Genomic DNA, 22543 nt, shown 5'->3' with positions numbered 1-22543 from the left:
ATGATGACTTGGGGAGATTAGGTCATCATTCTGGTGCTTAGAATGACCAACTAGATAGTTTCCACTCTGTCAGTTCTGACAGTAAAGTCAAGTCTAAAAAGTCTGGATGAGTCAGCAAAAAACAGGCGACGGCTTTCAGTGATTATATCTCTTTGCCATTCAGGCATAGGAAGCTTACATTCTAGCTTGATTTATTAATTTTAAGTTACTTCTTCTATGTCTTGAGCATGAATCAAGACAAATTCAGTGAAGAAAAAATTGTTTTTCAAAGCTGAAAGGCTTTGATATAGAAAAGTATACTAGAATTAACAGGTCTAGATTCAAATCCTGGTTTCAAGATGATGACACAACCGATAGGATGGTTTAAAGGCAAACCATTTTGACTTGAAAATCTCATTTTTCTTGTATGCAAAATGGGGGTGATAATATTGGTACTACCTCCTTTGAGACACTTTATTTTGAGGAAACTTAAAGAACTTTTAAGAATTGTAGAGATAGTGATCATCATTATTAACCCCATGCTTATGATTGCTATCATATTCTGATATAGCCTCTTGAAAATTCAAAAGAATTTGTAGTATTTGATGAATTAAAAAAAGCACTATTTAATGAGATTATCCAACTACCCACAATACTGATCAATTTTATACTGCTCAGGTGGAATCAAACCCCAAGCTAAAACAGAACCATTTTTGTTTTACTGTGGTTTTGGGGGGATGAGGGTGAGGTGAGACGGAGGAGGAGTAGGGAGAATGTGTGGGGCCAGGAGCTCTGAAACAAGTGCTGCAACTAAACTTGTGTTCTAACTTTGTCATTAAATCACTGAATTATCATGACCTGACTCTTTCCCTCAATATCAGTTCCTTTATTTTCTTCTAAATATTCTGTAATTTGGTTTCTGCCCTCATGATCTCTTACTTGCTAAACCCATTGACCTCTTTTGAATCCTCATCCTTCTTGATTTTTCTGCAGCACGTAATACTATTGAACACTTTTCTCTTCCTGACATGATATAGTACGATAGTTATTAAATGCCTCTACTCTCTGTCAAGTATTATGCTAAGCACTGGAAATACAAATAAGAAAAAGAAAGAGAGTTTCTGCTCTCATGACACAATTAATGGGAGAAAACAATACAAAAATGAAGCTTTGAAAAGGGAGGGGGTGCAGATTTGAAAGAGTATAAGAAGAGATGATGGTATTTGACATGGTGACATAGTAGAGAAAATCGGGAATTCAGCCTGAAGAGGAATGTGATGGTGCTGGTCTGGGCCCTGGAAGTTCTAGAATGAGACATACAATCAGAGGGAGAGGACACAGAGATGGAGAATACTTCTCAAATGTGAATTTCTAGACTTGGAGTGATGTTTCATAATAGAGAGACTTTTGGGTCGTTGTAGAAAAAGTTAGCCTGGTGAGGAATGAGGGATGAGGTACACTATGGAAGAATATCTTTTACTCAAGAGAAATAAGACAGGGAAATGTAGGGAATATTTCCCATCAATAGGGAAAAATAAACTCATATGAGGAAATTTTGGAATCAGAGGGAGTAAGCATATTAAGTAAAAGTCATAAGAAACAAAAACCTAAGTTCTCGTCCTTGAAGTATATTTGCTGTGCATCCTACATTTGGAGAAAGATTTCAAAGGATTTAGAGAAAGGAAAAGTAGGATTTTATTAACTGAACTTCTATATGCGAAATCAGCATAGGAGCCCTTAGCAATTAAGTTTTAAAAGCACAGATATAAAGAATTCCAAAGAAGAGATAAAAAGGGGAATTATTTAAAGAGACCAATGTGGACACAGGAAACTAACTAGCTAACTTAGATTTTTTAAAAAGCCATGTAAAGAACATGGAGACAACAAAAGAGAATGAAGGATGAATACAATGTGGCATGTCCTCTTCAAATAGTATCAGGAGTGTGAAAGCTGCACATGCACTAAGGCTGGCAAGGAAAACTAAGGATAATAAAAGAAAGTTGCTTTTGTGTTTTTAAAGATGCCCTAGGGAACAAGGCGACTCATAAAAGGTACAAGACTTTTGCAAGGGGAGAACAGAACAATGAAATAATGGAGAAAAGACAAAGTGTTAGTTCAACTCTTATTTCACTTTTGTAATTTGTTCCAGTAAGAACGATTTTTGCACTGGGGAGGCCACAAACAATTCTTAGATAGTCAATATATCCAATGGTATAGTCTGAGGGCATGGACTTGCCCTTGAAGACTTGTCACTCAGTTCTGATGAGTTATACATTCTGGTAATAAAAGAACTGGCAGATGTGATTGCTAATATACTGTTAGTGACTTCTGAAAGATCAAGAAAGATGGAAAAGATACTGAAAGGCTGGAGAAAGGTAAATGGTCACATTCTCAAAAATAGAACAGAGTTTTTAAACTATGGGCCAGAAAAATATTGACTTCAATTCTTGGTAACATTCTAGAATGTCTTATTAGAGAGGTGCTAGAAAAGGAAGTGTTGATCAAAAAGGTCTGAAATGGCATCACTACAATGATCATCCCAAACTAACTTCATTTCTTTTTTCTGGACAGAGTTATTATGTAGTTGGATCTAATGATCTCCACAGATAAAATTTATGTAGATTTTAGCAAAATATTTGGCAAAATTTATAATGCTACTCTTATGGAAAGATGAAGAATTGTGACCTAGATGATGAAATAATGTGATTTTGAAATGGGCTGAATGACCAAACACAAAAAATGATCACTGATCATTCTATGCCAACTCTGAAGGTCTCCATGCATGGAATAGAAGACTGCATCTATGCCATTTTATTAATGACTTGGATTAAGATAGATGGCATGATTATTATATTTGTAGATGACATGCAGATGAGAGGAATTGCCATTTCTTCCTCCCCAGTGATAAAAAATAAGGATCCAAGAATACCTTAACAAGAGGCTAGAATACAGGGCCAAATTGAATAAGATTATAAATGTGATACATTTGTAATAAAAATCAAACTTCACAAGTACAGGATTGGGAAGATATGGCTGGTCAGTAATTCATCTCAAAATGATCCAGAGATCTGAGTGAAATGCAAACTCATTTAGAGTTATCAGTATGATGCAGTACGCAAGAAAATTAACAAAATCTTGGTCTATACTAAGAGCAGTACAGTGTACAACAGAGGTGAGAGTTCTGTTATATTTTGTCCTGGTTATCTCTTATTAAGTTTGCTGCTAATTAGTGTGTTTGGTTTGGAGAACCAAATTTTAGGAAGGGCATTGTTTGTTGGATAGTGTGCAGAAGATATGTAGAATGGTACAGGACCTAGACTCAAGGCCTAATGAGAATCAACTGAAGGATCTGAGGATTTTTAGTTTGGAAAAGAGAAGACTTAATGGGTACATGATAACTGTCTTCAAAGTGTTTGAAGGACAGTTGTGTAGAAAAGAGATTAGATTCGTTCTAGTTGGCTCCAGAAGGCAGAATGAAGGACAACAGGTAGAAGTGTGAAGTGGCAAATTTTTGGCTTGATATGAAGAAAAACTTAAAAAAATTAGAGCTGCCACAGAGGGACAGGGTTACAAGGGGAGGTAGTATGCTCTCCCTGAAATGGTGGATCTTCCAGAAAAGGCTGTTGGAGCACTTGCCAGATGTACAGGAGATTTATAGAAACCGTGGGCTAAATATTCTGGGAGACTCAGTCTATGTTCTCTGGGTACCTATGGCCAGGTGTGATGTAGGGTGAATTTTAACTCAGATATAGGTTCTTTCCAATGCAGAGCCTCTAAGACCATGCCTGCAGGACCAAATCTACTTTCAGTTTCTCGTATTTTGCACTTTAAAAGGATGTTTTTTTTTTTTTTTAACATCCTTCAAGAAGTCCTAGATTTAAAATTAGGAGAGTAGAGCTTTAATTCTTCTTCTCTCACTCACCATCAGGATTATTTTGGCTAAATCCTTTCTCTTGGTATTTCAATTGTCAAGTGAGTGGACTGGAGTAAATTATCTCTAAGGGTTTTTCTAGCTCCATACCTTATAGTCAAATAATCTCTTAATTTATTATAAAGTGAAATTATAAAAAGCCAAATGATTTTTATAATTTATCTTCTTCATCTGGAAGATGGGGAAAACAGTCCCTCTACTCCATACCTCATAAGATTATTGTGAGGAAAGTATTTTACATGTCTTGAATTGCTAAAGAGATAGTTGTTATTATTTTTTATTATTTTTAAAAATATCAATCTCCGTGCTTTCCCTCTCCCCTCTACTATTTACTTAAATACTGGGAAAAAGAAAATAGAGGGATTTTTGGTTTGAATGTAAATATAAAAACAAGTTTAGATATTGTAGGGCCAAGGAACTTCTAGTTCTGGAGAGAAAAAAAGATAAATAATGTTTTATCCTACAACCAATCTATTTCATTTTATGCCTCGTTATTTTCATTTTGCTCATAATATTCAGAATTCTTTTATTCTTCTTTTTGGCTAACCAAAACCAAAATGAAGTAAAACACACACACACACACACACCCCAAACTAAACAAAACAATGCAGATGATTGCAAATGTGGGTTTTAGAGTTTAGATAATATATGTTGTTCCCAACACACTTATAAGTCAATTTAATGGGTTATAAAGAAACTACAGAGAATCATAGCATTAGAAGGGACCTTAGAAATGATCACAGATTGCTTGCTGCTACGGAAACTCATTCCTTTAGTTACCAGTATTCTTTTAGATACTCTATATTTATAATAGAGTATCATAATCCTGGAAAAACAAAACTTAGAAACAACCAAAAATAGCAATGTAAAAACACATGGTATATATAACAAGATGAAGTGTATTACTAGTGATGACTAACATATGAGAAATGACATAAAAGAAGTTACTGAGATCATATATGAGCAGAAAAGTCAGAAGGCTAGTAAAGTTAAGGAAGAGCATTATAAATGGCCTGAAAGCTACCTTGCTTCAAGGTTAGTTCATATTTATATATATAACCTCTACTAGATTGTTTACTGTCTTAGAGAGAAAGATGGGGAGAAAGGGATTAAGAGAATTTGAAACCCAAAATGTTTAAAAATGAATGTTAAAATTGTTTTTAAATGTAATTGAGAAAAATATTATTTAAAAAAGAGGAAAAGCATTTGAGGAAACATAAAAAAAATTGGTGTATCTTTATGAAGAATTCATGGACAGACATGGATAAGAATGTAGTAGGTGGAGACATCATAGAGGAGTTCACTCCAGCAGAGGGAAAACCAAACAGATAAAATCACACATCTACTAAAGTATCCGACTAGTCTCACCTCCTCTAAAAGACTGTAATATCCATGAAGGGGAGGGCTTTTATTTGTGATCTCAGAACCAAGTACAATATACTGGATATAATAAGTACCACAGTATTAATATAAGATATTTGTTGCATTGGACTGAATTTTCTTGTCCAGTGAAGAAATTACTTAGAGAAAGTATCTTACAAAGAATATATTCTAATGAGTTAGTCATCCCTCAGCCAGGTAGAGGCTGATAAGTAATTTATATTCATTTCAGAGGATCATTTAATCTTACGTGCATAGTCTGGAATACAGAGAGATATAGGCAAGAGCCTGAAGATAGCTATATCTTTTTTTTTTTTTTTTTTTTTTTTTGCTGAGGCAATTGGGGTTAAGTGACGTGCCAGGGTCACACGACTAGGCAGTATTAGGTTTCTGAGACCAAATTTGAACTCAGGTCCTCCTGACTTCAGGGCTGGTGTTCTATACACTGCACCACCTAGCTGTCCTCATCTCTATCTTTCAATCACATTGGAATAAAGACCTAACCTTCTACTACTTTCGCTGAATTCACAATCTGATGTTACTCTGTCTTTCCAGTGTTATCTCATTACTCTTCTCCATGTACAGTATGCTCCAGGTAAACTGGAATGACTTTCTTTCTCTTCATTAGATCCTCTGCATGTCCTTAGTCATGATGTTCCCTATGCCTGGAATGTCTCCCCTTCTACTTTTAAATTCCTACCTATGTTTGACAGCTCAGTCTAAATGCCACCTTCTTTAAGGTTTATGATACTGTTTTTACAGATAAAGAGGTAAGTAATAGTAAGAGATATCAATTATTTTTTAAATGTAAATATTTTAAAATTAAATGAAAAAAATTAGAATTGAAAGAAAACAAAAATAAAAATAAAAGAGGAATCCTTCCTCCTTTAATAACAACCTTAGATAGTAAACTCCATGAAGGCAGGGACCAGGTCTTAGCTAAGTTCTTGGTATTGTCGAATGAAGATGCCATGAAAGAAATGGCATCACCATCATCTCTGCTGCTGCATCCTAAGGCCTATGGGACTTTTCGTCATAACTGTAGCTACAATTCCCATATGTGTTGTTTCTCCTATTAGAATGTGAGCTCCTTGAAAGCAGAGACTACTTTTCTGTTTGTCTTCTCAGCAGTTGGCATAGAGTTTTGCACATAATCAGTGTTTTTCATTCATACATGCATGCATGCATTTATTCACAATCTAAAGTCTATCTCTCTTAGTGTCAACCATAGTACTTTCTGTAGAAGATTTGCTTGATAAATGTTTGAGTGAATGAATCAAGGATCCTTAAAGCTCAGCTCTAATTAGACAAATACATCAGAGCTAAAAACAGGAAAATGACTGATTTCCAGAACTTTGTCAGCTTTTTTCTGCCACAATCTGTGATCTGTTATGCAGCTGAAAGAAAGCGGAGAGGAAAGGGTGTCCTCCCCCATATATTAGGAAACATTAAAAAGCTGGCTAAAAGAACTCTTTCCCCTCAGCACTTTTTCCTTTATAGTTGTGCTTAGCTCAGCTTGTTGGATGTGGGCATTTTCATTATTTTTCTTTTCTTTCCCCAACTCACAGTAAGGTAACCTTGTCCACCAAATAGAGTTCCTGATAATTGACCCTGTCAATCTATTCTTACAGCTGACAACTCAGCACACAGAATGTTCCTTTTTTTTTGCTTAGGGGACTAGGTAGAGGGAGAGACATGCCCTTTCTTACAATGACTCTCCTAATTATTTTCAGGCAACTTTCTCTCCAAGCAAGGCAAGGTGAAGCAAATTCTCCCACAAAATGGCTTTTTTGGCTTTGCTCAAAGAAAGAAAGTAGAAATATCTATTAACTGAGTTGTCTTGGGCAAGTCATTTCTCTAGGACTCAATTTTCTCCTCTCTAAAATGAGAGGGATGGATCAGATGGTCTCAAAGGTCTATTCCAACTCTGAAAATCTATGGCTTTGCACTACATACCAAGTACATGGAACCCAAAGATAACATGGTCAGACATTTCAAACATATAGTACTAACCTAAGTCCTAAGTCCAGGTCCCATGATATAAATTTTTTTTGGAGGGGTGTCTTGGACCATGGCTTAAATAAAATTCTCTATGCTTTTATCTTCTTCCTCTACTTAGCTGGGAATTTGCCCAAGGCAGGAAGGAATCACGTCTTAGCTACACTTTTAAACATCTATCCCTGTATTGTTCATGTTCTGCATAGAGAGCTGCTTAATAAATATTTGCTGAATTCATGAATTAGAAGAGCAATCTAAGCATTCTACAGTCTGGCTTAGCCTAAACCTCTAATTTTAACAAATAGACATTAACCTCAAAAGAATTTTATTTAGAATGGATATTTCACAATTCTATATGTGGTTGGTTTTATTTGAAATAGAAAAAAATGCCATTTACCCTATGTAATATAATAAGTTAATTGCAGCACTAATTACAAAAGTTCAGTATAAATCCAAAATATTCAATACATAAATATATAAATTCAATATATAAACCTGGTCAACACATTGAAAAAAGTAACAAATGGATGCCAAGCATGTTTCCAGAAGCAGAGATGCCAGTTCCTAAGATATTAATGATGACACATATGATTCCCTAAGATATTAATGATGACATATATGAGATTTGAAAGCTCTTCCTCAAGTCAAGATTAAAGTTGGTCAAATTAGAATCTGAATTTCTACATGAAAATGATGAGAAGTAAAATCCCACAGCTGATCACATATCACAAAACAGGAGGAATTGGGAACTAACACCATGGTACATTTAACTGTCAATTCAGTCAGTGAATGGATTTTCTTCATGATTCACTGCTGTGTCTGTGTGTTCATCCCCCAGCTCCCCAGGGGAACCCCACCCTGACAGATACTCCCAGATCATGTACCTCTGCTATGGTCATTCTCATAGCACTGACGGGTGAGGGCTCAATATCCACCAGCTGCACTGCATTTAAACTCTGTCCAAGAGAAAGCCCAGAGACAGAGGAAACAGAGCATAGAGTTAGAGCTGCAACGCACAAAGGCACAAGGAGAGCAGTTAAGAACATTTAGCAGGAAGTAGGTGAGAAAAGGAAGGCTTAAGAAAAGTTAGAAAAGGGCTAAAGTGGCCTATTTTTTCTGATGATAAAAGTCAGGATAATTTGCTTTTGATTATAATTTTAGTTAAAGGCTTAACTTTTTTTAACCAAAAAATACCATAGCTCCTTTTCCCTACTCTTCTTGGTCTTCCCCTCTCGCACTCACAGCCAAACCTCCATTCCCTATAGGGACAATCCCAAGCTAATTTACAGGTCATCAGCAGAAAGTAACAAACAAGTTGAGACCTATTTGGTGGAGAAGAATTACAATCAGATCCCACTATATCTGACAACAACTACTGGATATCTGGCTATGTGTGACATATTTTAAACCTGCCTTAAAAGATGTAGCTAATGTGGTGGAATGAGGTCTAGATGGAAGGAAAACTCCAGAGTTTGAGTTATGGCCCAACATTTACTAACTTGTATGAGCCTCACTGCTCTCCTTTAAGAATAAGGATAATAATATCAGACTATCTACCTAATATTGTTGCAGTGAAAGCTGATGGAACAAAGGAAATGCCACATAATGTTGTCACAAGAAGATTATTTGTGCAATATATCCAAACCCCCTGTAACATTGAGAAATGCTATTTACTTGATCACCTGAGACACAAATTGGATGGATGACTTAATGGATGAGCTAGTATTGGAGCCCCAGTGTCAATGATTCCTTGCAAGGCCAATAGGTCTGCTGTTCTCTTTATAACACTGTTTCTACGTAACTGATTCCTATAGTACTGTTTTTGTTTAACATTGTAAAACCAGTGCAGAATTAATCAATAACTTAAGTAATGTGTCTTAAAGCAATTTATTGAATGCAAAGCACAATAAAAATGCCTGCTATAATCTTAATGTTAATTCTTTTCCTTATACCATCCAATAATGAATCTATAATTTCATCTGTGTAAGGAACTCTTGGTGAGGAAACTCCATTCATGGATGCAGCTTGACAGATACTCTACAATTCATTGTCTCAATAAGACATTGAGAGGTTGAGTGATTTGTCCAATGGTTCATTTATAACTAATATATATGAAAGACGGGACTTGAACACAGAGCTTCCTAACTCTGAGGTGAGTCTTACTGTACTATACCCCAGCTGCCTTGATTCATGACTTATTTCTTAGAAAAGTTTTTCTCATTCTCATGTTTCAGAGAGTGAACCCAGGAATAGAAAGGTTGAATGTAATTCTTTTCTTTCAAAATCACTGCTAAGATTACAAAAGAGGTAGTATAGTACACAATAAGAAAAACGCCCTTTAGACCTGGGTTCACAGACTGGATCTTAGTTTTGCTAACTGTATAGCTCTTAGGAAAGTAACTTGCTTAAATTTTTTGAGTTTGTAAAATGTTCTTCGTCTTCGTCTGTAAAATGTTTATTAATATCTACATTATTCACCTCATAGTTATAGTTATAAAGAAAATGTTTTATAGAATGTAAAGCACCACAGAAATAAAGAGTTATTTGTGGTACTCTAACTGGATTGAAGAAGAGAAAGGAACAATCAGAATACAAAGTTAAAAATTCATGAAGGCACTCAGTATTATATCATTTACTCCACTAATATTTAACCAAGGATTTTTGGGGAAGGACCTAAGACACAAAGTGTCATGTGCAGAAAAACTGGTGATTTTCTGTGAAGACTAATATTGTTAATTAATTATGTGAATATAGTAGAATGAAAATTATGGGTTACATGCAATTTTTTTTTAAAGAAACAATGTTATAAATGAGAAACGAAATAGACACTTAGGGGAGCTAAGGTTGCTTGGACTCAAGCCCATGTTGACTATTCAATCTATGTTTCAGATGATTGGATTAAAGCTATCACATTACAGCAAGGTTTCATGATATGTTGGTGGCATTTAGTTTAAAACACAGGATCAAAGATCAAGAGTTGCAAAGTTAGAGGTCACCTAGTCCAACCTCTTTTATTTTATCAATGAAGAAACCAAGTCCTAGGAAGGGACAACATTATGCAGGGTATTTTATTTCTATCTGCTTAAACAAAAATAACTATGATTTTTCTGGGATTGTTTTCCTTGCTCTTTCCTTTTTCTACTTAGATTTTCAGAATTTCAGTAACTTCTCTGGGATTTTCACACATCTTAGTAAAGAGCTGTTAGTTCAGAATAATAGTATCAGGACCTGATGAGCATTTTTATCACATTGCTAGAATTAAGATTGCTACAGTCTCTCTGCAGGGGATGGCTTGGCTTTCTCTTCCATGTTGCTTGTAATAAAATTGGCTCCACAGAGCTGGTGAGAACTAGTCAGGGCTTTCCATCTAATTCAGGAATGCCAGATGTTGAGGGCAAGTAGAAAATTTAGTAAGGCCAGCCTGGCTTTTGTCTGCTTCCTGGAGAAGGCTATGAATATAATAAAAAAAAGGTAAAACAAAGACAAGAAGGCAGAAGAATTTCCTTACGGTATCGCTGTCACTGGGATGGAACTGGAAAGGTGGCGGTTTATGAAACACAGAATTCTCTTGTAAAAACAGCTGAAGATTGTAATCCCGCACCACCTGCAGAGAGAACAGAGTGCTGGTAAGACTTTTCACAAGTCTCAGAACATTCAGGTAAGAGCCTCAATGAACAATGGTTTAGCCATGCTCCTGATTCAAAGAAGGAGCTGTCTAAAAATGTATGCATAAGATCTAGGCTACAAACTTTTTCACCTTAGAGAAATGCAAGAGTTCATCAAGAATTTATCTGTTTTTCTAAGAACCAAATTGTGCAAACCATTGCTTATCCCAAAGTTTAGGATCTGAGATTGCAAATTACTATATTTTCAATGGAAATCAGTCATGATTGCCAGCTTGATTTAACAAAATGTTGGTTCATTTTGGGGTTTGGGTTGGATGGTTTCTGAGATCTCTTCAAAAAAGCAAAATTCTATATTGTTCAGAAGTATGAGATTGTTCTTATTATTAGCATTACCAATGTCTTAAAAGATATTATCTATGACTAGATATGTATATCTTAAAAGATTATTATGTATGACTAGAAATGGAAGTGAGCCAGTCACTCATGTGGGACAAGGTAAGATACTAGTAGGTAAGAGTCTTGGCTTCATTGACACCAACCTAACATTGAAACCTCTAGAGCAGGGCTCTTAACTGAAGCCCATGAACTTATTTTTATAAAATTGTATTTCCATTTAGTTGGTTTTTTTGGATATTGTATATATTTAATTGGATGCATTAAAAAGTATCCTGTACTTACTCTGCTTTGTCCCAAAAGGTATGCTGAAGAACAATGCTGGGGGAGAATGTAAGTAGGCATAGTTCAGTTTGTTATTAAGGAAACATCCTGATTATTTAGAAAAATGAGGTGTTCCAGGGAAATTGAGTTTTCATCATCAGATATGTAGAAAGGCAGTCAGGTGTAGTGGAAAGAGTGCTGGATCTGGAGTTGGGTGATTTAGGTTTAAATTCCAGTTCTGATTCTTACTACTTAATTGACTTTTTGGTAGTTTTTAATAAATTTTATTTTATTTTTAATTAACAAGCATTTATTTTCTCTTTCTTTTTTTTCCTCTATCCACTGGATTGGTTGGAAGAGGGTGTTTGTATGCAGAAATCCTTGTAATAAATATCCATAGTCAAGCAAAACAAATTCGATCTTATAACTTGAATCAATCCCCATCTGACTTTCTGGACTTCAAAACCTGTGCCTTTCCTACAGAAAGCTTATCCTGGATTTTCCTTCAGAGTAGCATCTTGCTCTAGAATAGAATGCTGCCCTTGCAGCCTGCTTACCCTGGCATATTCCTCTGCAAGGCCCACTTTCCTCTTCCATTAGTGAATTCCTTCTATAGTTTCTGTTTGGTTTAAGGATCTAAGCTGATTCCCTCTCATTCCCTTCCCTGACTTTCAAACCATGGCCCTGTACTGGGTGCCTTCCCCTGCTCCAACCTGGCCCTTAGGCATGGGATTGGACTGAATTACCCTTCATTTCTCTCTCAACTTTGAGATTGTGTAATAAGAAGCAACAGTTAAGGTGTTTGGACAACTTCATTACATATTATACACCTTGAGAAAGAGTCACTCAATCAATAAGCATTTATTAGAAGTGGGTTTTATGTGCTAAGCATCAGGAATGCAAAAGAAGTCATAGACTGTGCCTTCCCTCAAGGAGATTATAATCAAATGAGGGAGACCGAGGTTGGGATATAGAGGTTGAAGCTTGATAGGAGTCAAGGAAGTCAGGCAGGGATGAGGAAGGAGAAAATTTCAAGGACAAAGAGATGAAGTGTATGGTTTGAAGAACAGCAGGAGGCCAATGTCATTGGACTGAAGAGCACATGGCAGGAGCAAGATGTGAGAAAGTGGAATGGGGGAGTATATAAGAAGGGAAGAAGGTTATCAAGAGTTTTGAATGCCTAACAAAATATTTTGTATTTGATTCTAAAAGTTGATGGAAGAGAGAGAGAGAGAGAGAGAGAGAGAGAGAGAGAGAGAGAGAGAGAGAGAGAGAGAAAGAGAAAGAAAGAGAGAGAGAGAAAGTTTTAATGTGACATGGTCAGACTTGCAGGGAATGAAAGGAATTTAATTTTCTTTTTTTTTTTAAATAACTTTTTATTGATAGAACGCATGCCAGGGTAATTTTTTACAGCATTATCCCTTGCATTCACTTCTGTTCCAATTTTTCCCCTCCCTCCCTCCACCCCTTCCCCCAGATGGCAAGCAGTCCTTTACATGTTGAATGGGTTACAGTATATCCTAGATACAATATATGTGTGCAGAACCCAACAGTTTTCTTGTTGCACAGGGAGAATTGAATTCAGAAGGTATAAAAAACCCGGGAAGAAAAACAAAAATGCAAGCAGTTTATATTCATTTCCCAGTGTTCTTTCTCTGGGTGTAGCTGTTTCTGTCCATCTTTGATCAATTAAGGCTCTCTTTATCGAAGAGATCCACTTCCCTCAGAATACATCCTCAAACAGTATCATTGTTGAGGTATATAATGATCTCCTGGTTCTGCTCATTTCACTCAGCATCAGTTCATGTAAGTCTCGCCAGTCCTCTCTGTATTCATCCTGCTGGTCATTCCTTACAGAACAATAATATTCCATAACATGCATATACCACAATTTACTCAATCATTCTCCAATTGATGGACATCCTTTCATTTAAGGAAGTTAATTTTCAAATTTTACAGGATTATTTCTTTCTTATTATGCCTGTCTATAATCATTTTGCTCATCATTAAGATTTTCAGTGATAGATAATAGAAGAAAGGAAAAGAAACAAAATATCAAGTTATATTTTAGCAGGATACATGGTATAATGCTAAGAGTGCCAGGTTTGGAAGAATTAAAAATCTTTACTGATTCACTGGGCAAATCATTTCTCTCTAAATCTAAATTTCCTTAAATGTAACATGGAAGGCTTAGTTGGGATATCTAGTATTTTTCATATATCTGACATTATATTCTCTAAGATCCCTGCTGACTCTAACATTCTTTGTCCTGAGTTCCTTTGTAACTCTAACAGTTTGTTCTGTGGTTATGCCATGGAGATAGCTGAAAATACTGGCTTTTGTACTAATAAAGATGACACCAAAATGCTTTTTTATTTAGCAGATACATTTTCCATCAAGGCCCTCAACTAAGACCAAAAAACCAAAGGACTACCTGTGTCCAGAAACTCTATGAATGTAAAGAATGGGAGGCATGAATGCAGTTCCTAAATTGGTCATATTGAGTTTTTAGTGAGAAAACAAGAGATTAAAAACAAAAACCAAGGATTAAAAACAAAGTGTTGTGAAACTGAAATTTTCATGATAAAAAAGAAACAATCTAGAAGGGAATGACTTTTTTCCAGATACCATTTGAAAAAGTGAAAAAACAAAGGATTTGGCACTACAGAGAACACTGCCTTTTGAACACAATGATTGTGGTGTTTATTATTATTATTTTTTTTTTGGCTGAGGCAATTGGAGTTAAGTGACTTGCCCAGGGTCACATAGCTAGGAAGCATTAAGTGTCTGAGACCAGATTTGAGCTCAGTTCCTTCTCACTTCAGAGCTGGTGCTCTATCCACTGTGCCACCTAGCTGCTCCATTATAATGTTTATTCAAAGTGAGGGAAGAGGACTAATTTATGCTGGATTAAAAAAAATCACATCTGATTTCATAACATTTATTAAACATTGAGGCACTGTCCAGGAAAAATACAAAGGTGAAAAATGAAAGTTTAAATTTTAAGATAACATCCATTACAGGACTGACATTACTCATATTCTTCCAAATGGCAGAGATGCCTAGAACTATTTTTCAAAATTAATTCCTAAAAAGAAGTAGAAGAAGCTTCTCTTGCCCACAAGGTAAACTCATATGTGTGTTGCATGTATATTGCATCTATGCATGGATAGATAACACATGTTGTCTCTCTCATTAGAATATAATATCTTTAAGGCTAAGGAAGGTTTTGCTTTTGTTTTTGTATTCCCCGTGTGTAACATATGCTTGTTAGACTGAAAATTATCCTTTATATTGTTTCTGAGATATAGATCTGATGACCATGTCACTCTCCTCCAAAAACATCTTCAATTGCTTTTGGGTTAAAATATGAATTTGTGAGTTTAATTTTTTTTTTAGCTCTTCACACTATGTCCTCATCTAACTTTCTATACTTCTTTCATATTACTACTCTCTTGCATTTCCATTCCAGGCAAACTGAGCTCCTAGCTTCTTCTTTAAATTCAACATGCCATCTCCAGTCTCCTTGTCACATGCCCTGTCTTACTTTGTTACCTGGAATACACTATTCATCTCTACCTCTTGTAATCTTCAGTTTCCCCTCATGGAAGACTCAGTTTCTTTGCCTTTCCCCATGTGGAGCCTTTCCTGATCCCCTCTGTGGCCAGTAATCTCTCCTTCTTGAAATGACTTTCAATTTATTTGTCTATATCTAATTTCAAGGAGTTGGAAGAAAACATGGTACATACCCTAAGAAGAATATAAACATTTTGAGAACAGGGTCTATTTCATTTTTCATTTTGAATTTCCAGAGTTTATCACTATGCCACAAAGTAGACAAATATTCATTTAATTTCATTGGAGTGCTGGCTGCCACTTTTTCTAGTTGTATTGACCACTTCTCTCCTCCAAATTTCAGTTTTCTCATCTGTCAACCAAATCTATTCTAAGAAAATCATTTGTGATTTGTGAAGAGGATAGAATGGAGGCAGGGAGACCATCTAGGTTATTTGAATAGTTTGAGGTAAAAGATGATTAGAATTTCAACTAAGGTTGGGCTATGTGAGTGGAGACAAAAGGATGTATATGAACAATGTTGGGATAAAGAAATGACAAGATTTGGCAACTGAATAGGTTTGTGGGGTAAAAATGAGAAGTCAAAGATGATTCCAAGGAAGTGTAGCTGGATAACTGGAAGGATAATCCTGCCTGGGATAGTAACAGGAAGTCTGGAAGAGTTATGTGTTGCAGAAAAAAAATATGACTTCTGGCATTGACATGTTAAGTTTGAAAAACCTACAGAACATTCAAGGATTTTCAGGAGGAAGTTCAGGAGAGCTGGAAACACAGATTTGGGAATAATCTGCAGAGAGAGATGATAGATAACTGAACCTATAGGCATTGATGAGATTATCAAGCGAGAGAGTATAGACAGAAAAGAGAAGTGAGTGAATCATGAGATACCCCTGTATTTTAATGGACATGACAAGGATGAAGAATCAGCAAAAGAGACTAAGAAGACAGCAGGAAGAACTGAGAGAATCTAAAACAAAACTAAACAAACCAGAAAACCCCCAACAAAAACAAAAAACAAAAACCTACATACCTTCCTCTTTCCCAAAAAACAAATTAAAGAAAAGAGAGTATTCAGAAGGGGAGGTATTTGGATTAATCTAAATATCACAATCCCCTCAACATTATGCCTTGGAACCAAGTGTACAAAATTTATCTTCTATATCAAGAAGTTATAATTCCTGCCAGTTTCACAAGATAATTCATAACTCTGACCTAGGGTTTATTTAGTCTTTTTATTGTTTACTTGAAGAAATCAAGTCTAAACAGAAAAAAAAATTAATTATTGCTTATTCCCACCCTCCCTAAAGTTGTGGGAAAGTAGAACATTTATATTTTCTACACAATGTAAGTATTGTGTTGTTTCAAATATTAGCTAAACTCATAAAATGAAAAATCTCCTCAAAAAGAAAAATCAGAAAGCAGCTTGCCAACTGCTGCTCTCCTACCTTGTCTTTCAAAATTCATGTGGACAGGCAGTTTTGTCCATACATGGGCATTTGACCTTTTGTAGCACACATTTTTCTCACAACATCCCAGGTAGAGGAGAGGCCTTATGCCTATGGAAAGCTTCTATACACCCAACACCTATGCCATGGTGATAATGCAAAAGATTATAGTGAAAAAAAGTTCAAAAATAATATTTGCTTTTGTTAAGAATACAAAGCATTTCATAAAATATTAAGGTAAAAAGGCAACTCCAATTTGTTAATCATTACAAGTTAACAAAAGGCACCAAGGGCTAGGTTTTCCCCCTCTTTTTAAAGCTGGGTTTTAGGGATAATTGCCATATGTTTACAAAAAGATTATATAATCAACTAACTCATGTTAATTAACCCAAACAATATTCCTGTAAAGAAGATAAGTGATATTAACCCAAATCTAATGATCTATTTTTGTGAGTCTCCAGATATCCTGAACTTTCAGCAGCTCTTGCCATTGATGAGTTATATACTCCCTTCTCTTTGAGAAAATTTTTTTCTCCTCTGTCTTTAAAGATTCTATACTCTCCTGGATTTCCTTCCTTCTACTTCTGTAACCACTCCTGTATAACGTGTTCCTAATGCTTTAAAGTAGAGAACAGCCAATGTCTATCTCCAGTCCTTCCCTTTTCTGTTTTTATACTGTTTCCCAGGCAATATTTCATTTTCTCAGTTTTAGTGGCTACTCCTATTATATAAATGCTCCCCAAATATGCCCTTCCAATCTTGATTTCTCTTCTTGTATTTCATATCCATTTTGCCAAATGCCTACAGTATAGGATCTTTACATGGAAGTTCTATACACATAACAAAGCCTGTCATCTTCCTTCCAAACCTGTTTTTCCTTTCTGACTTCATGACTTGTTTGTAGCATTACCCCACAACTCATAACCCTGCCCCTAACTTTCCAGTCTCCTTTATGTCTCCTATTTAATAATCTGTTTCCAAGGTGTATCTATTCTTCATAACATTTATCTTATATAATACTTTCTCCCCTCAACTGCCAGTCCTTAGCAAATGGCTTTGTTAAAATCTATCTAAATTTTGAAAAACAATACTTTAATATTCATTTAAAAATTTTGAATCCAAAATTCTTTCTCTCCCTCTATTCCCTTTCCCACCCATAGAGAAGGCAAGAAACATGATATCAAATATAAGTATAAAGTCATGCAAAACATATTTCCATGTTAGCTACACAGATCCCCACTCCTCAAAAGCAAGAAAAACACAGAAAGTGAAAAAAAAATTTGCACTCAGAGTTCATCACTTCTTTCTCTCTGGATAGCACTCTTCATTATGAGCCCTTTGGGATTGTCTTAGACTGTTGTATGGATTAGAATAATTAAGCCTTTCACACTTGATCATTGTTACAATATTGCTATTACTATGCACATTGTTCTTCTGATTTGAGCCACTTCACATTTCATCAGTTTATCTAAGTCTTCATAGTTTCCACAAAATCATTGTGCTTGTCATTTCTTATAGCACAACTGTTTTCTATCACAATCATATGCCATAACTTTCTAGCCATTTCTCACTTGATAGGCATCCCTTCACAGTTTCCAATTCTTTGCTACTATAAAAAGAGCTACCATAAATATCCTTGTTCGTTCTCTCTCTCTCTCTCTCTCTCTCTCTCTCTCTCTCTCTCTCTCTTTTTTTTTTTGCTTGCTTTGAGTAGACAGTGTTGGTAGCAGTTTTGCTAGGTGAAAGAGTATGCAGTTTTTTAAGTCTTTGAGCATAGTTCCAATTTTTTTCCAGAATGGTTAGAGTAATTTATAATTCTGCCTCTTCTGTCATGTTAGCCAGCCTGGGAAACAGTATAAAAACAGAAAAGGGAAGGACTGGAGATAGACATTGGCTGTTCTCTACTTTAAAGCATTAGGAACATGTTATACAGGAGTGGTTACAGAAGTAGAAGGAAGGAAATCCAGGAGAGTATAGAATCTTTAAAGACAGAGGAGAAAAAAATTTTCTCAAAGAGAAGGGAGTATATAACTCATCAATGGCAAGAGCTGCTGAAAGTTCAGGATATCTGGAGACTCACAAAAATCTCCAAGTTGTTTTAATCTGTATTTTTCTTAACAATACTGATTTAGAATATTTTATAAATATAACAGTTGATAGTTTTGATTTCTTCTTCTGAAAACTGCCTGTTTATATTCTTTGACTCTCAATGGGGGAATGACATTTATTTTTTATAAATCTGGCTCATTTTTCTTCTTTTTTGAGGAATGAGACCCTTAAAGGAGAAATGTGCTGTAAAAAACTTCCCCTTCTATTTCTTACTTTGTTTCTAATTTTGGCTGCACTGCTTTTGTTTGTACAAAATCTTTTTAATTTCCTATAATCAGAATTATCTAAATTATCCATTTTACTTCCCCATCTATATTTTTGCAAAATCCTGATAAAAGATCCTCCCAATTCTACTTTTTTCCCCTTTAATCAATACTTCATAATGACATCATGATATTCTTTTATGTATAGTTATAAACAGCTAGGTGGCATAGTAAAGTACCAGACTTAAAATCAGGAAACATCATCTTCCTGAATTCAAAAGTGGTCTCTGACACTTACTAGTTGTGTGACTCTGGGAAGGTCTTTTAATCCCGGTTCTTAATTTCCTCATTTGTAAAGTGAGCTAGAGGAGGAAATGGCAAACCATTCTAGTATTTCATCCAAAATAAAACAAAACAAAACAAAACAACTAAGAAAAAAATCCTTAAGCCCAAATGGGGTCAAGAAGAGTAAAACACAACTGAAAATGACTGAACAACCACAACACATAGATATTGTCTATCGTTCTTTTGTTCAAAACTCTTTATCGCCTACTGGGCAAGGTTCAAACATGGCTTTGAAAAAGCTAGGGCCATCTTATCTTTGTGGTATTATTTCATATAATACCATTAGTGCATTCGACTATCCAGTGAAACAGAATAATCTTTTCTCTTGAGCTTTTGAATTCCATGTCCTCTTAGACTCAAACATCCATCTGTTTTATTAATCTCTAATATACTCGCCACATAATATTATGTTTTAAATTAATTTGTGTTTGTTCATTATCCTTCTAAGACTGTGAGTTCTTATTTAAACTTTATATCTTTCCTCTTTTCTAGCACTGCTTTGTAAATAATAGATGCTGAAAAATTATTTGTGAATAAGTGAATTTTATTTTCTTGTTTAGGATCTAAAAGTCAAGTTTTAGTTTCAAATTCATCACTCTGTAAATAGATTACTGGCCTGTACTCAATTGGGTACTATTCCTTAATTCAAAAGATATGTGATATCCTTGTTTTTTTGTTTTGTTTTTCAATAGTATTTTAGTTTTCAACATAGTTTTCCACATTAATTTTTGTAAGACTTTGGGTTGCAAATTGTTCTCCATTATCTCCATCCTCCCCAAGATTATAAACACTTTAATATAGGTTGAACATGTGCAATCCTTTTAAACATATTTCCACAGATAACTTTATTAAGAATGCAAACTTCACTAATATCTACCATGCTAAACTCATTAACCAGTTTCATGAGCTGCTATGGCTAAAAGAGTCCATTCTGTATTATATAGATTATAAGCCTATTTTTGATAGACTGGGCCTCAGCCAGGTCTGCTTTTGAAGTTTTTCCTATCCTAAGAGAGTCTGAAATCACTACAAGTGCCATGGGTGGACAACCTTGTTATCAGAATTCCACAAGGAGGCATCCAAGAAAGGAATTAGCAGGGTTCAATTAGGTAACAAAAATTTTAGGTAACAAGCTCTTTGTATGAAGAAACAAGAAATATTAGCATGGAAATGGAAGAACAACCTTTTCTAGTACCTGTGATAAAAGAAATAGGGATTCTTCATCTACTTAGGAAGCTTCTGTACTGAATTTTTCTTGATGACATTATCTAAATATGTAAACAATTTACTGATGACAATGTCAGCACAATGTAAACTCCTCTGGGATAGAGACTGCTTTTCATTTTGTTTCAGTATTCCTGGAAACTAAGCCAATATCTTACATACAGTAGGCATTTAATATATACTTATGGAACTGGATTAGATATTTATATACTTTACAATTCACAAACTGCATTTTTCATGTCCTATGAGATAGGCACTGCAGGAATTATCACCACTATTTTATAGAGGAAGTTACTGAGGTCTGAAAAGTTATTTTTTGATGGTCCCAAAGCTAGAAGATATAGAAACTAGAATTCAAATTAATGATAATTCCCAGTCCAGGGCTACTCCTATGAGGCCTACCATCAGAGATGTAATAATAAAATTTTAGCTAACATTTATAGAGTACTTTAGGTTTTCAAAATACATTACATACAGTAAGCACTTAATAATACCTTTTATTCACTCATTTGTTCATTGAGCCTCACACCAACCCTGTGCAGTAAGTGTTATGATCCAAATCTGCAGATGAGGAAACTGAGTTTGAACAACATGAAACAAGTTACTCAATCTCAAGTTAGTCTACAAGACTGGTTTCAAACAAAGGTCTTCTTGATTCCAAGTCCACTATGCAACAATGTCTCTTAAGTACAATTCCTCTTTTCACAAAGTGAGCAAAATTTCTATTTATTCCATCATATTTCTTCTGAAACTTATTAAGGGCCAAAACTAAATTTCAATTTAACTAATACCTAGAAAAACTTTTCAACAATATATTACACACTCCCCTGTTTTCCAAAACAGAATCAAAATAGAATCCTTCACTGATAGCCAATGGCTAGAAGGATTTTTCCATTTCCTTCCTTTGCATCAGGTGTCATCTTTTGTTGTTAGAGTAAGCAGCTCTTCCAAACATGTTACTTTGTTGTTTGAATAAAGAAGATAGTCAGAATGTACTTATGTACATGATATAGATAAGCAGTGAAAGAAGGAACCAGGGCATTTCTAAAAAGATGAAAGCTTTCTGAAGGAAAATTCATCAAAAATAGAGCTATATTAGCAATTTTAGGCACTGGGAACAAGTAGCATGAAACATGCCCTCTAAATCAACTTTGTAATTCATGATGTGAAATTTCTTGTATTTATGAGTAATGATTAAGAGAGTACAGAAAAAAAATTAAAACTCAATTAAATGGTAAAGGAGAAACCAGAACAATGTCCTAAAGGAGGAAATTATAGGGTACTATCCTGTTAAAAGCCAATAGAGACCCTAAGCTATTATCTCATATCCTATACCAAAATAAGGTTGAAATGGGATAATGATTTAGACATAAAGGGTAATACTACAAGCAAATTAGGAGAACCAGGAATAGTTTATTTCTCAGATCTGTGGAGAAGAAAGAAATTTTGGCCAAAGAAGAATTAGAGAATATTATGAAATGAAAAATGGATAATTTCTGATCTCTACACAGATAGGATGAATTGGAGGAAAAAACATAAAAGAAGACTAATAATCTAGATGAGAATTGATGAGGACCTAAGTTAAGGTGGTAGATATATAAACTGAGAGAGGGGATGGACACAAGAAATATTATAAAGAAGAAAAGATAAGCTTTGGCAACTGATTCAAAATGAAAGGTGAAGAAGAAAGATTCAAGAGTGACAAAAAGATTATGAACTTAGGTAATGAAGAAGATGCTTAGGCTCTCAGCAGAAGTTGAGAAATTGGGAAGACAGGCAGGTTTAAATATGTTGGGAGATTATTTATGGAATATCTAAGTGGAGATGTATAGCAGCAATTGGTCATGGGGGAACTGTGATTAGGAGAAAGATTAAGTCTTAACATCTGTTTTGTGGATGTTTAGAGATGGTAACAAAACTCATGAAAGTGAGACCTTAAAGAAGAGAATGTAAAAAGCACAGATGAAGATCTAAAATAAACCATTGGGGGTAGATTAATGATTAATGGGTGGAAAGTTGACAGTGATCCTATGATTCAGGATAAGAGACTGAAGTCAGATAGGTAGGAAG

The 22543-nt window shown here is 35.1% G+C and overlaps 1 protein-coding gene across 3 annotated transcripts in view; it reads right to left on the bottom strand.

The window, feature by feature from the left end:
* Positions 1 to 22543, bottom strand: part of FCHSD2 (FCH and double SH3 domains 2) — a 365055-nt gene that overhangs the window by 98163 nt on the left and 244349 nt on the right. For 2 of the 3 annotated variants that reach the window (XM_051987185.1, XM_051987184.1), the window contains exons 10-11: positions 10797 to 10892; positions 8173 to 8244 (exon numbers count right to left, since the gene is read on the bottom strand). In XM_051987185.1, the coding sequence (XP_051843145.1) occupies positions 8173 to 8244; positions 10797 to 10892 (168 nt within the window). The remainder of the gene's footprint in view (positions 1 to 8172; positions 8245 to 10796; positions 10893 to 22543) is intronic. The other variant, XM_051987183.1, reaches the window with a different exon arrangement.

This window comes from Antechinus flavipes, chromosome 3 (genome assembly GCF_016432865.1).
Source record: "Antechinus flavipes isolate AdamAnt ecotype Samford, QLD, Australia chromosome 3, AdamAnt_v2, whole genome shotgun sequence".
Taxonomy (NCBI): Eukaryota; Metazoa; Chordata; class Mammalia; order Dasyuromorphia; family Dasyuridae; genus Antechinus; species Antechinus flavipes.
The sequence above is the reverse complement of the archived record's forward strand: the minus strand, read 5'-3'. Positions and strand labels throughout refer to the sequence as shown.